Here is a 13596-nt window from a genome sequence, read left to right as displayed (position 1 = left end):
ATCTGATTGGTTGCTATAGGCAACATCTCCACTTTTTCAAGCCCGCAGTTTAGTAAATATACCCCCTGGTGTATCTGGAGCATAGCATAGACCAGGGGTTGGCAATCTTTTTCTGTCAGTGTGCCGGCTAAAACCTCGTAAAGCCCAGGTGTGCCAATATATATATATATATATATATATATATATATATATATATATACATACACACAAAGGACAAATATTTTGTGTTACATAGGCTTCACTGTGCAAAAGCCTCCTGTAGGGGTTCCCTCCAACAATAGCAGTAATATACCCAGAGGTACCCGCTGAAGAAAAAGCCCATACGATTTATTAAAGGAAAGTTTTGCTTACCCGCCAGCCTCAGGTTACAATTTTCAGGTTCAGTTATGTGGCGCTGGATGCGGTTTTGCCTTTGTTCCTTTACGTTGCTTCAGATCGGCAGCTATCAACGCTGCCTACTACATTCAGGAGAGCAAAAGAAAAGGTGAGAAAAGAGGAGATGTGTAAGACAAGTGGGTAGAAGGTGTTGTGCAATAGGACTGTGGATTGTGGGGGCACATAGGAAAAAAGGGGAAACAAATGGGATGGGGGAACAAGGGAGGCATGCACACAAAGAGGGAGAGAGAAAGGAACAGGCAGCCACAATGTAAGACAGGTACACACAAACAGTTTGGACACACATGGGCAGGGAGGACAGAGGCACATATGGTGCAGGGGAGACAGAGGCACATATGGTGCAGGGGGGACACAGGCATGCATGGGGCAGGGGGGACACAGGCACACATGGGGCAGGGGGGACACAGGCACACATGGGGCAGGGAGGACACAGGCACACATGGGGCAGGGAGGACACAGGCACACATGGGGCAGGGAGGACACAGGCACACATGGGGCAGGGAGGACACAGGCACACATGGGGCAGGAAGGACAGAGGCACACATGGGTCAGGAGGGACACATGGGTCAGGAGGGACACATGGGTCAGGAGGGACACAGGCACACATGGATCAGGAGGGACAGAGGCACACATGGGGCAGCGGGGACAGAGGCACATATTGGCTGGGGAGACAGAGGCACATATGGGCAGGGGGACACAGGCACACATGGGTCAGGAGGGACAGAGGCACTCATGGGGCAGAGGCATGCAAGTGGGGGGCAGAGGCACACATTGGGAGGAAAAAATGGAGGCAGGAAAAGGCAGGGTTGTAATGCAGATGGGAGATCTAACTTACTTCAGGCTCCGCTTTTACACTGCACCGTGAGAGAGGCACTCAATGATAATGAGTCAGAAGGGAGGCGAAGAGGGGAAAAAGAGGTAGAAGCAGGCGGCTGTAGGTAGAGAATGTAGCGCTGCGGTAGCTGTATAAATGACCGCACGCGCGCTACAGTTCAAAAGGAAACTACCTGTTCCCCAGAGACACCAGCGGCGGAAGCTTGGAGCTCCCGAAAACAGCGTTCCCCCTTGATGTCAGGACGTGACCTGGGGGGCGGTGTGCCAGTGAAAACAGCTCCGCGTGCCACGGGTTGCCGACCCCTGGCATAGACTGACATAATTAATGGTAAATTTACTTATATAATGGACAAAAAAATCAAGATTTTTGTGTGTGTTATATAGATCATATTGTTTATAGTCTCCTAGGTAGGAATGTAATATCATCCCACACCACCACAGAATTATCAGACTTCAATCTGTATTAATGTTGTTTCCAGCTGTAAAGGACCTCTTAATTAGGAAACAAAACATCCCACTAGTGAAGTTAAATATCCAAATGCAAAAGGATCACTGTATATATCATTGTCTTTGAAAGAGAAGTAGCCAGCACAGATGGTGAAGATCAGCCAGCTCATAACATGCTCATATAGTGTTCAAACACTTTTACCATTGAAGATCTTCTCCAGCATATGTTATATGTGTCAGATATATATAATCTGTTTGTAGAAACTACTAAAACCACAATCCAGGATATTGATAATATTCCAGCAATTAGACTGACGCATTTCTCCACAGCCATATGTTTTCATAAGAAGCTAATTGCGAAATATGATATTATTTAATTAATTATTTACTTTTTATTACATCCATTCTTTTTTATTACCAGTATCATTTAAGTGACACATTTTGGCTCCATTGCTCGATTACCCCACATAGATTATTATTAGTTTATACCAGTGCTGCTGTTTTTTTCTGTATGAGTATTGTACTTCAATTTCTGACTAAATTGACCAAAGTTATAATGTATAGGACATAATACAACAACCAAAAACATTAGTACATAAACAATTTTCATATACATAAAAGAAGTAAAGAAAAATTCCATAGTTCCTCTTTGTAGTGTGCCCTTTTAGATTTTATATAAATCATTTTCAAATGATTAATTTAGTTATGCCCAGTGGTGGAAGTGGGGGTGTATATGGTGGTATGCCATACTGCCAGTTCTCCTACTGCCTTCATTGTAAAACTATCACATTCCATTCACTTACATTCCTTTTACATTTTTCATACCACTACTTCTAAATGTCCAATTCGACCACTGATCTTGCCACTAGAGGTTAGCAGAGTATTTGAAATACTGCTGGGCATTCTTACCTATATCTTAATTAAAAATAGATGATGGAGATAATTCTGTTTTTAGTATGTATTTATGTTTTTTCAGAAACATGGGGCTCTCATCTATCACATAGAAACCAGACCTGCTGTGAGCAGCAGGAAGAACGAGGAAGATCTGGAGTGTTTTGTGAAGTGCTCCATCCACAGCTCTTCCATCAACACTCTAATGTCCGCCTTAAAGCGGGTGGCAAGTGACGTGAAAATAGTTAGGGATAAAATATGTAAGTCCATTCTTCATTTAATATTTTTAACTATGTAGGATGTTTTAATAAAAAGAGTTACACATACCCACAGCAACATATTTCACTGTGAATCTTTCCTCCAGACAATATTGTTTTGATTAATAGTTTGACTTTATCACTTATCTGATTTCACATTAATTGACAATGATCATCTTCACATATTCCAATTCACCACTCATTACACACATTGTATGAGTTGGGCTTTGAAAAGTAAGTGATATTTTCACAATTTGTGACTTTCAATTCTATAAAATAAACCTCTGAGAGCAACTGAAGAAGCAATGATTATTAATTCACTGTTCCACCTCTTCAAAATCTAAACATTGTACAAAACTCTAAATGACCATCACATTGTTTATGATATTTAATGGGAAAGCCTAGAAAATAAAAAGGGACTCAGTAAATGTATATACGAGTGGTGTAGAAGCAATGCTTTGTTTAGTGATACATCTTTCTTTTCCCAGCAATCAGTTTTTATTCAATTTTGTCAAAAAATATTGGGGTACAGAAAGCAAAAGGGTAAGGGGTTACACACAAAAAAGCAGGGTGAAAAAAGAGGTACACAGTGGGAAGGAACATGATAAATCACAACTCTACCTGGGTGGATTGTGGGGTCTCAACCGAGTAGTAGAAGGAGCATTATACGGATGAGAAGAACAGGAACAGGCTGTTGGGCACCGTCCCCTTTGGTCACATATACATGGCAATTAAGCCATTTCATCAATGGAGAAGATGGTGCAGTGGAGTAGGAAGTGCCCAAGGTCTCCATCTCAAAACTAATTTGGACCTTGGCTATAACCTTTGTTAAAGTGGGGGAAGAGCAACTTTCCATGACTGCGCATGTGAATACAATGGCAGTGATACATCTTTCTGACACACAATCTTCTCACATCGGTTTCACAACTACTTTGTGCTATTAGATGGCCTTCCTTCTTACACTGTACAGCTCTCAGGCTGTGACCTTCAAATTGACTTTCATTCCCCTGATGTACAGCCTTGCTCTCACTAACATAATTACACTCCTGGACAGGATACTGTCTCCAGCACACTCATATGAATACTTTGGGAGGCTGTGAGCATTCCAATGGTCTTATTGGATACAGTTTGATCTATCCCTGCTCCCTTGCAAACTCTAAACCAAAAAAATTAAGTTAATCTATTACTATATAAAAGAGACACATACAAAAATCCCGCAGCACACTGTTGTCAGCCAGTAAAAAAGACAAAGCAAAACTGCCTCCTGTTTGCAAATAATATGCAATATTTGCAAATATATGGTAAACCGCCTCACAGCACTTCTGCTAATAGGGTAGTCCTAATTCTAAAAAAACAAGAGTTGCTACATTGGGTCAAATATTCTTGGGTTTTAACCTGAGTGCTAATTTACCAGGAGGCGCCACTAAAGCCTCACACAAAGCATGACAAGGACCAGCACTACTTGTTACAGCACCTGATTTCATTTGTTTATTACAATTTGCTGCACGATTATGCATGGATGGTCCATTATTATATTCTATATTAAAATTTGATACACAGCCAACTTTTTCCTTGAGCCCTATGTGCTCCTGTTCCATGATGCCTTGGTTTACTGTTGAAAGCATTAACTGTACCAAGTGATCAAGTAAAAACTATGTGTCATTGTGATAGCAATGATTAAAAGTATGCTCAGTGTCAAATATTCCTTTAAGGTACAACAATGAAATTGTGAACTGGTTTGTACTGTAGACCAAATTCCATACATTTTTTGAACTTTTTGTATATTGAGAATAATTTTGAAGAATTAGGAATATTTTAATAAACTTGCTTTGTGCATCCATTCACGTAACAAGAATTTAAGGGACTAAAAGAATGCAAACTGATTCACTTAACTCATCCATAGGTTTATATAAACCACTTAAAGTAGTGTTAAAAGCAATGAAAGTAATTACTCAATATATGTAATAATCACTAAAAGAAAAAAAGCAAATCAAATAGATTTTTATTTTAGAAAAACAGGTTTATTATTGGGGACAAAACGCACACTAAACACATATTGAATAAGAAGGCTATACAAGCCCATTGAATTTAAAAATAATATTGTACCAAAAATTGGGCTGTTTTTATTATATAATTAAAGTGGGAACACGTCTAAGGTTGTACTGACCAGTGGGCAAAATAAACATGTTTTTAAGTTTTTTTTATTCTTTTTTCAAATATAAATAAAGCCTTGACAATATAAAATCATATTAATTGTATGTCACACCAGGTTCAGAAGGCCACTATATACATTTATATTAATTTCAAGGGAAAGTATGATGAACATTTCATGAATATAGAACAAATGCTGTCTATTGTTGTGTCTTATATGTACATTTTATTATGTTCTCCAAACAGTGCCTTCATTTCCAAGAAAAGTCCAGGACTTAGACATGTGTTGGAACCTAATTGTGAAATTTGAACCAAATTTTGACCAAGATCATCCTGTAAGTATGAAAATAAGATCTCATGTCATGGACACAACACAAACATATTAATTGTTTAAAAATGTGTTACAAATTGCTTATAAATCAAATAAGGACAGTCCCAAATTTTGTTCAAATGTTATTGAATGCTAGAGGCATTAAATGTACCATTGTTTTATTGAAGTCAATGGCTAATATTTATATATTCATTTATTAACATTTATTTATGTAACATATTGTGCAGCACTTTACAAATGAGAATAGACATACAAAGAGGTAAGATGGTCCTGCTTGCAACTGTACAGTCTATAAGAAGATCGAAGTTTGATTTATGAGTTTCAGTGCAGGGCCCTCTTAACAACATCTTGGGCCCCCGGGCACAGCAGTGCACCGGCAGGGCCCCTATATATACATATATATATATATATAAAAAAAAAAATATTATATATATGGGCCCTGCAGCCCGGTGGGGCCCATCGGAGGCAGCAAAAAAAAAAAAACCTGGCAAAAAAAAAAAAGACAATACTTACCTTGCAGTCAGCTGGCGATCCGGCCCCCTCCATGGTCTCCTCTACCGTCGCGCTCCGCAATGGATGTCGGGCGGGCGTGACGCCATCACGCCCGACATGCACTGTGAGCGCCGCACGGAGTAGGAGACCATGGAGGGAGCCAGATCGCCAGCTGACTGCAAGGTAAGTATTGTCTTTTTTTTTTTCCCAGGTTTTTTTTTTTTTTTGCTGCCTCCGACGGGCCCCCCTGGGCTGCAGGGCCCCCGGGCACCTGCCCATTGTGCCCAATGGGAAAGACGGCCCTGTTTCAGTACATATTAGTCCAACAAGATTGCAACTGGAAAAAGTCATTTGTGAGGTTACAAAGCCCAGTCACACAGCAATGTTGGTTTGGGGTCAGATGGTTGTTTGAGGGTCAGAGGGTTGTTTGAGTATAGAAAGACAATACATATAAGTGTTGTGTGAATGTGTAGAGGGATGGTAGTTGGCTATAATAGCCTGGGTTGGATGAGAAATTTGATAAGCTTGTCCTATGAGGTGAGTGTTCAGGGAACTCTTAAAGGTTTGGAGACAAGAGGAAAGACTTGTTGTATGAAGGCAGATATTCCACAGAGTGGGTGCAGCTCAACAAAAAAAGTCCAGTAAACAAGATTGGGAACAGGTAATGAGTGTGGATGAACAATGCAGATCTTGGGCAGCAGAAGAATGTTTTACAAGGAAAATTAAACTAGTCTCTGTATTCAAAATAGATTGTAGTCATGAAAGTCTGGTTAGGGGAAGACCAGTAGGGAAGGACTAGCATTAGTGCATGAATTCATGTTGTTGCAGTGCCTTGTGTGAGATGTGAGTATATTCTGGAAAAAGTTCTTAGATGTTTGTCACAGGATGTAGATACAGTTGGATTTGGGGAACAAAAGACAGTTCTGAGTTGACAATGACACATAGGCAATAAGCATAGCTGTTATGGTTTAATATTGGGTTGTCAGCAAAACAGATATCAGGTAGGTAGTTTCTGTTGGCTTGTAAAAACATTAGTACCTTCGTTTTTGAAAGATTGAATTTTTAGAAGGCTAGAGGACATTTAAGATAAAATGGCAGAAAGACATTCCGCAATATTGGACAACACAGATTGTGTAAGATCCCAAGAGGCTAGATACATATGGGTATCATATGCATACCTGTGTCCCCCAAAATCCAATGTAAATTATGCAGGCAAGCTTCTCAGGAAGCTTGGTAGGGCATGGGAGCTGAGAGATGGAATGGTAATCTGAAAGAGAGTTTGGGTCAGAAGTAGTTTGTTTTCAGAATAGGGATACTCCCTACGTGCTTGAATAATGATGGAAAGATACCAGTGGACATAACTTGATTACAGTTAAGGTTGGGAGGAGCACAGGAGACAGAGATTGAATGATTTATGAGGGTATATGATCAAGAAGACATAGTAGAGTAGAGTAAGTACTTGATCTTCTTTTGTAGGATGAAATTAAAGGAAAGTGTCAGAGGGTACAGAAAAGCAGTTCCCATTCATGTTATAAATGTAAATATTAACCTTTCCAAATAAAACATGCCCCCTGAAGATCCTGTGTCATCCATGCAGTGCACAGTGTGTCAGATAATCCAAGTCTCAAAGGCCCTTTTATTAATTAATTGACTACAAGTACATTATCCAAGTCATAAGTGACAAACTACTGACTTATTGTCACAGGTGTTCAGGCGCGGGCTGGGATATATCAGCCTGGGGGGCGTCCAATGACGCGGCCGCATCGCATGTCACGTGATGCGGCCGCCTGTGCGCTGACGCTTTGCATCCCGTGTCATGGGATGCGGCCACAGGTCAAAATCATTAGATTTTGCAATCGAGGAGCGGCCCTAACACCGCCGATGCCCCCCTGCCACCCGGGCCAGCTCGCCCCTGCAGGTGTTTTGCCATCATCGTACCTGAGCCCACTTCCCTTCTTTGTATGCGGTACTATGTAACACTAGTGTCTTGTTTGTCTGTGGTTGGTTACTGTTCCTTCCTTCTAACACCAATATTCCCTACACTTTTCTATCTGTAGTTTTGTTGAATACCCTATCTGTGTCAGAATCCCAGTCACTTCCAGGAAACTGATAGTTTTTCATTGCATGTCGTGAATATTTTTTTTTTCACTAGTTACAAGCACTTCAACAGTTTTCATATGTAATAAAATAGCAAAGGGTTTCTTTCTTAGTTTGCCTGTAAATCACCACATATGCCAAAATGATTTTCAGTCAGTCTGCAGAACATTTCACTGCCCCAGATATGCATACACATAAAACTAACAAGACACTTTGCTCATCACAACCAGATTTGTAAGGAAGCCACAATGCTAAGACCTTTGGCTCACATATAATTACTATGTGAATCAAGTATTATATAATTTTCCCAGACAGATCATTTACATGGAAATTAGGATGTTTTACATCCAGTGCTGTCAGATCTGGAACCAAGAAAATGTCATCTAGTAAAGCACTGAGAGATGATTTCCCTGGGTGGGGATGTGCTAAGTAACTAGCACCATATGGCAGGAAGCAGAGCTGTTCCCATGTATGCACAGACCGCTCTATTCAGCTGGGGGCTGTGGTGGTGGTGGTTGTGGTGGTGGCGGGCGTTTGCTACAAAGATTGAATATGTTTTCATCACTGTAACATGTAATCATGATCAGATTTCATGCCTCAAATAGATTTTTATTGTTACGTTAATTACAATTAAAATGATAGTTTTAAAGTTTTTATAGTTTTACTTTTTCAGTAATAGTTACAAATATGTTATCTTTATGGGATTTTCAGTGGAATTAAAGAGGCAATATAAACTAAAATGATTTAATTTCCGTAACCTTCTTAAAACCTGACAATGTAATTTTCTCCTGTGCATGATCAAATTCACGTAAGTAATGTTGCAGAAATGTATTAGCAATTAAATAAGTGTTCTGCTTTACTAATGTAGAAATAGCACATATATTTGTACATATTGGACCTGACTCATTAAGGAAAGGAAAGCAAAAAAAGGAGTAACTTTGCACCTTGGCAAAACCATGTTGCATTGGAGGGGGAGGTACATTTAAAATGTGGGGACAGACTTCTAGTTGGGATAGGGCATGTCATAGATAAACTTTAAATTTCAGTGTAAAAATAAAGCTATCAAATATTTGCGTGCTACATGAAAAAACAGCCAGTGTTTAACCCTATGTGCAAAATAATAAACTCATTTGCACCCCTTGCATTGTAACATGGTTTGTCCAAGAGAAAATGTAATCCTTCTTTTGCCTTGCTCTCCTTATTGAATCAGGTCCATTGTGTTCTAGTATGTAGAATCCCATACAAAAGTATTATTTTAGAATGTATTTATTTTATTAAGTATATTCAAGATTGCTGTCTTATTCTTATACTGGAGTGCAAAGGGCAAAATGACTCCCCAAGTGCGTCTGGAATTTCCTACCCCTTTAGACTCAATTTATTTCCAATAACCTGAAAGTCCATAGCGTGAGAATATAACTGAATAGACAGATTGTGCTTGAGGTGTATGCAGATATTTTATCTCTTCTACATTTTGTTATGTAATAGGGATATGGTGACCAGGAGTACAAGAAACGAAGAGCATATTTTGCAGAGCTGGCATATAAGTATAGAGAGTAAGTTGTTAAAATTGTTTTTTTACTAAAAAAAAGTCATATGTAATGAAAATTAGACTGCTATGTATCTCGCTATGAAAGTCATGCCATGTAACACCTGGAGATCTAATGACATAAGAGTGTGTATGCAGCAAAGACTCCATAGAGAGATTGCATACATGCCTCTATCTGATCAGTGCAACACTTCTCTTTCGCTTTTTAATAATAATTTTTAGCTGATTTTGGAATGAAACATTACACATTTGACATTACACATTAGACTGCAATATTGGGTCTGGGGAGATTTTCACAATTGAAACAGATTGGCAGTTGCTTAGTCTGGATCAATTTCAAATATAAGTGCAGGATCGCAGGAGATCCAAAATAGGTTGAACTTGATGGACTTGTGTCTTTTTTCAACCTCATTAACTTTGTTTCTATGTTACTATGTAACATTCACATAGGTTTCCATATTCAGATGTTAATGCAACTTTGAGTTTGGGACTTCCCCAAAAACAAACATTTCTGGTAAATGATATACGGGATCCCTTAATTGGGGACCGTCCCTGCAAAAAAAAGATGTCTAGTAACCATATTGTAGATGGTATCAGTCAGGACTTTCTCAGGATAATTTTAATTTTCAGCAGCCACAAGGTGTGTGGCCTATTAGAACAAGAGGACTGGCATGGTTAGCTCAGACTGGAGCATGGCCTAAATTATCCTGGAGGTATATTTACTAAACTGCGGGTTTGAAATAGTGGAGATGTTGCCTATAGAAACCAATCAGATTCTAGCTGTCATTTTGTAGCGTGCACTAAATAAATGACAGCTAGAATCTGATTGGTTGCTATAGGCAACATCTCCACTTTTTCAAACCCGCAGTTTAGTAAATATAGCCCCTGGTCTTTTAAGTGGAATTGTTAGCAGGTATGTAAATAAAATAAAAGAAGTCAAAAGATAATGAATTATTTTATTAAACATTGCAGGAGAGGGTACAAAATAAACAAATACATCTAAATATGTAAAATACCTTTAAGTGTTTCATTGCTGTTCAGTTCTACTTTTACCTGCGTGTAGCCAATATTAAACGTAAAGCCTACATATGTAATATAATTGAAATTCCTTAAGTGGATTAATCAAAGTCAGATGTTTATGCCATTCGGAGAGGGAACAGTCTGCTTAGAAGCAGTTATTGGTGTGGTTAATATTTCACAGGTGGCTACTAAATCTGTATAGTATGTCTAGTGAATGTGAAAACCAGTATTAACTGTCTGGTAAGAATCTTATAAAATAATATGCATTCAGGGCCAGAAGTAGAGTTGAATGCATTTTACATCCAACTCGGCATATACGGGCAGGGCAAGATATGGCTGTGTGAAGTTTCAGAGCAGGGCGTAAGCCACAGAGAGTATGCCATATTTCTCAATGAAGACAGCACATTTTAGCTAGTTCAGAGTCAATACATTATGGTCCCTTGAATATTTAACATTTCCATCAGGTTGTTGCATATAACCAACATTTGCTCCTATACATTATATATAAAACTACTGACGGACACAGGCCGTCTGGAGGGCACCTGGAGGGCTTTAAAATGACTTTAAAACTATGCGGCGACCGCTGACCATACCTGTCATGGCCGCCGCACAGCATTCAGATGCACGGGGAGGGGGGAAGAGGCTATTGCTCACCACCGCCGCCTCTCTGCTCCGTCTCCTCCCCTCCACTCACTAGTGTCAGTGAGTGGAGGGGAGGAGACGGAGCAGAGAGGCGGCGGTGGTGAGGTAAGGAAAGACGGGGTGAGGGGGGAGGAGGGAGGAGGGAGGAGGGTGCCGATTGTTGCGGGGGGGGGGGGCTGGGGCGCCGATTTTGTAAAAATGCCTAGGGCACCATGGAGGCTAGCACCGGCCCTGGACGGACAGTATTAAGACTTACTGCGGATAATAGGCCTATTATGGATATGTAATTGATAATATCTGTTCATATGTTCATATAAGTGAAGTTGTTCATTCATCTGGCACTTGTTGGTTTATCAGGAACGCAGAGCGTTGCTGTATTGTTTGTTATTGCTATTAATAAATACTTTGTAATTGTTTGTTGTGTCAGCGCTCTGATCATTTCCTTTATTTTTTGCTGTTTATCTTGTAGTAATATCAGTGATTGATACTTTGGGAGCTGCAAATGCATTGGGCACTGTTTAGTAAACAGTTTTAAATTCTAGTTTATTTACTAGTGCCTGATAAATTGTCTTTGCTTCTGTTGCATATGAGTAATGTACTGTTAGGTCACCAGTGTGTATGATTTCGGTACTGTATCTTATGATTTGTGTACTTTGTGGGACACACTTAATGACTTAATACACACTACAATCAACAAATCAATCACGTGGATCTTTCTGGTATACTGTATAATAGATTTCCAAACATTACATTTAGACAGTTTCCTAATGCTATAATGATAATAAGGGCTAGATTTACTAAGCTGCGGGTTTGAAAAAGTGGGGATGTTGCCTATAGCAACCAATCAGATTCTAGCTTTCATTTATTTAGTACCTTCTACAAAATGACAGCTAGAATCTGATTGGTTGCTATAGGCAACATCCCCACTTTTTCAAACCCGCAGCTTAGTAAATCTAGCCCTAAATCAGTAAAAGATAATTGTAATATAATATATTACAATATTTTATTAACACAAACTTTTAATAGCTTGTGGTTTTTTCTTGAGTACAGCTTTAAAAAAAAACCTTTCCTATAGTGTGTGTTTGCAGTGTTAATAGAATGCGGCAATCACAGTACCCAAAAGATTATAATGTTTTTCCCCTTATGGGCACCAATATCTCTTGAGTATAGTGTTCAGAAAAAATATTTTATAATGTGTCATTTACAAACACCCCCACTCCTGACGCTTTACCATATTTGAGCACCAGAAACCTCTGCATCTTTGGCATAATATTTATAAAGCAAATACTGAAAATTATCATACAGCCACAATGCAAATGAATTAGACACAATTAGCCGAAGAGGACAGTCATCCAATCAGAAACTAAATAATAAAGCGGCTAGCTAAGGCTGCTGATCATCATCATCATCATCAATCCACATTTTGCGTCTTTGTCAAGACCTGATTCTGTCACAAGAACACTCCCTTACTGTACTTGGACTATATATGCACGCCCCTATCACCTTTCTAAGATGCGACTGATTCTTCATAGAGCGTACATACTTTTTATGTGCATGTGTTGTATGGAAATGCGTGCCAGACATGCTGCATATAAAGAAATGTGCAAATTGCACATAGTTACAAAAACACGTCTTCACAGATGATATACCATAACAACAAATAACATAATGGAAAATAAAAATAACTCTTTTATTAGCTATGAAGTAGCTTTTGGACCATGATTTAATACTCTAGTAGTGTGAGGTTATGATTGGCATTGTTTTTAAGGACACATTAACTTTTCTGGATTTTCAAAGCAGTACTATAGTCAAAAAGTAACCACTACCCAGCTGTCTCTCCTTACTAGCTTGCCTGGGTAATAGGAGAAGGAACAACACAAACAGAAACCATTGTGTGCTCTGTAGAGTGCAATTAAAGCAGCTTGTGGTAGTAATTGCCAAATACCTCAATTATTATGTACAGATATGTATTATATCTTTGAAAGTATAAGCAAAATACTGTCACTGTATATACTGCATAAATATGGGGGTAGTGGGTGAGCTATGAAATGGTTGAAGAATTCATATGTTCTTATTCTGTTTGTTTTAGTGGAGATGATTTGCCAATAGTTGAATACACAGCTGAAGAAACTGCCACTTGGTGAGCCAGAAATAAATCATTGTAAAAAATGTATAAATGCTTGTACCATCTAACCACTTTCTACAGCAGAGTTCGATAATGTGTTTTATATTGAGATTAAGCTGCATAAAGTACTGTGGAATCAATGCACAGTGGATGGCAACAAAAAAAGGAACTATACCATGTAAATGTAACGGACGCCTGGGAAGAAATACATCTCTACCCGTAGATGCTTTTACCCAAGGTACTTACCCAGTCCTATGGGACGGCTATGGGAACACCTTACACACATCACTACAAGCCCCCTGGTCCCACCTTGTCATACGGACCCCTCAGCACTTCAGTCCAGGGAAGAAACCAGGCAGGTTACTGA

At 39.2% G+C, this 13596-nt stretch overlaps 1 protein-coding gene across 1 annotated transcript in view; it reads left to right on the top strand.

The window, feature by feature from the left end:
* Positions 1-13596, top strand: part of LOC142152537 (tyrosine 3-monooxygenase-like) — a 38198-nt gene that overhangs the window by 1771 nt on the left and 22831 nt on the right. The window contains exons 2-5 of the mRNA XM_075209289.1: positions 2654-2828; positions 5223-5311; positions 9382-9449; positions 13194-13244. Of these exons, the coding sequence (XP_075065390.1) occupies positions 2654-2828; positions 5223-5311; positions 9382-9449; positions 13194-13244 (383 nt within the window). The remainder of the gene's footprint in view (positions 1-2653; positions 2829-5222; positions 5312-9381; positions 9450-13193; positions 13245-13596) is intronic.

This window comes from Mixophyes fleayi, chromosome 4, assembly GCF_038048845.1.
Source record: "Mixophyes fleayi isolate aMixFle1 chromosome 4, aMixFle1.hap1, whole genome shotgun sequence".
Lineage (NCBI taxonomy): Eukaryota > Metazoa > Chordata > Amphibia > Anura > Limnodynastidae > Mixophyes > Mixophyes fleayi.
The sequence above is the reverse complement of the archived record's forward strand: the minus strand, read 5'-3'. Positions and strand labels throughout refer to the sequence as shown.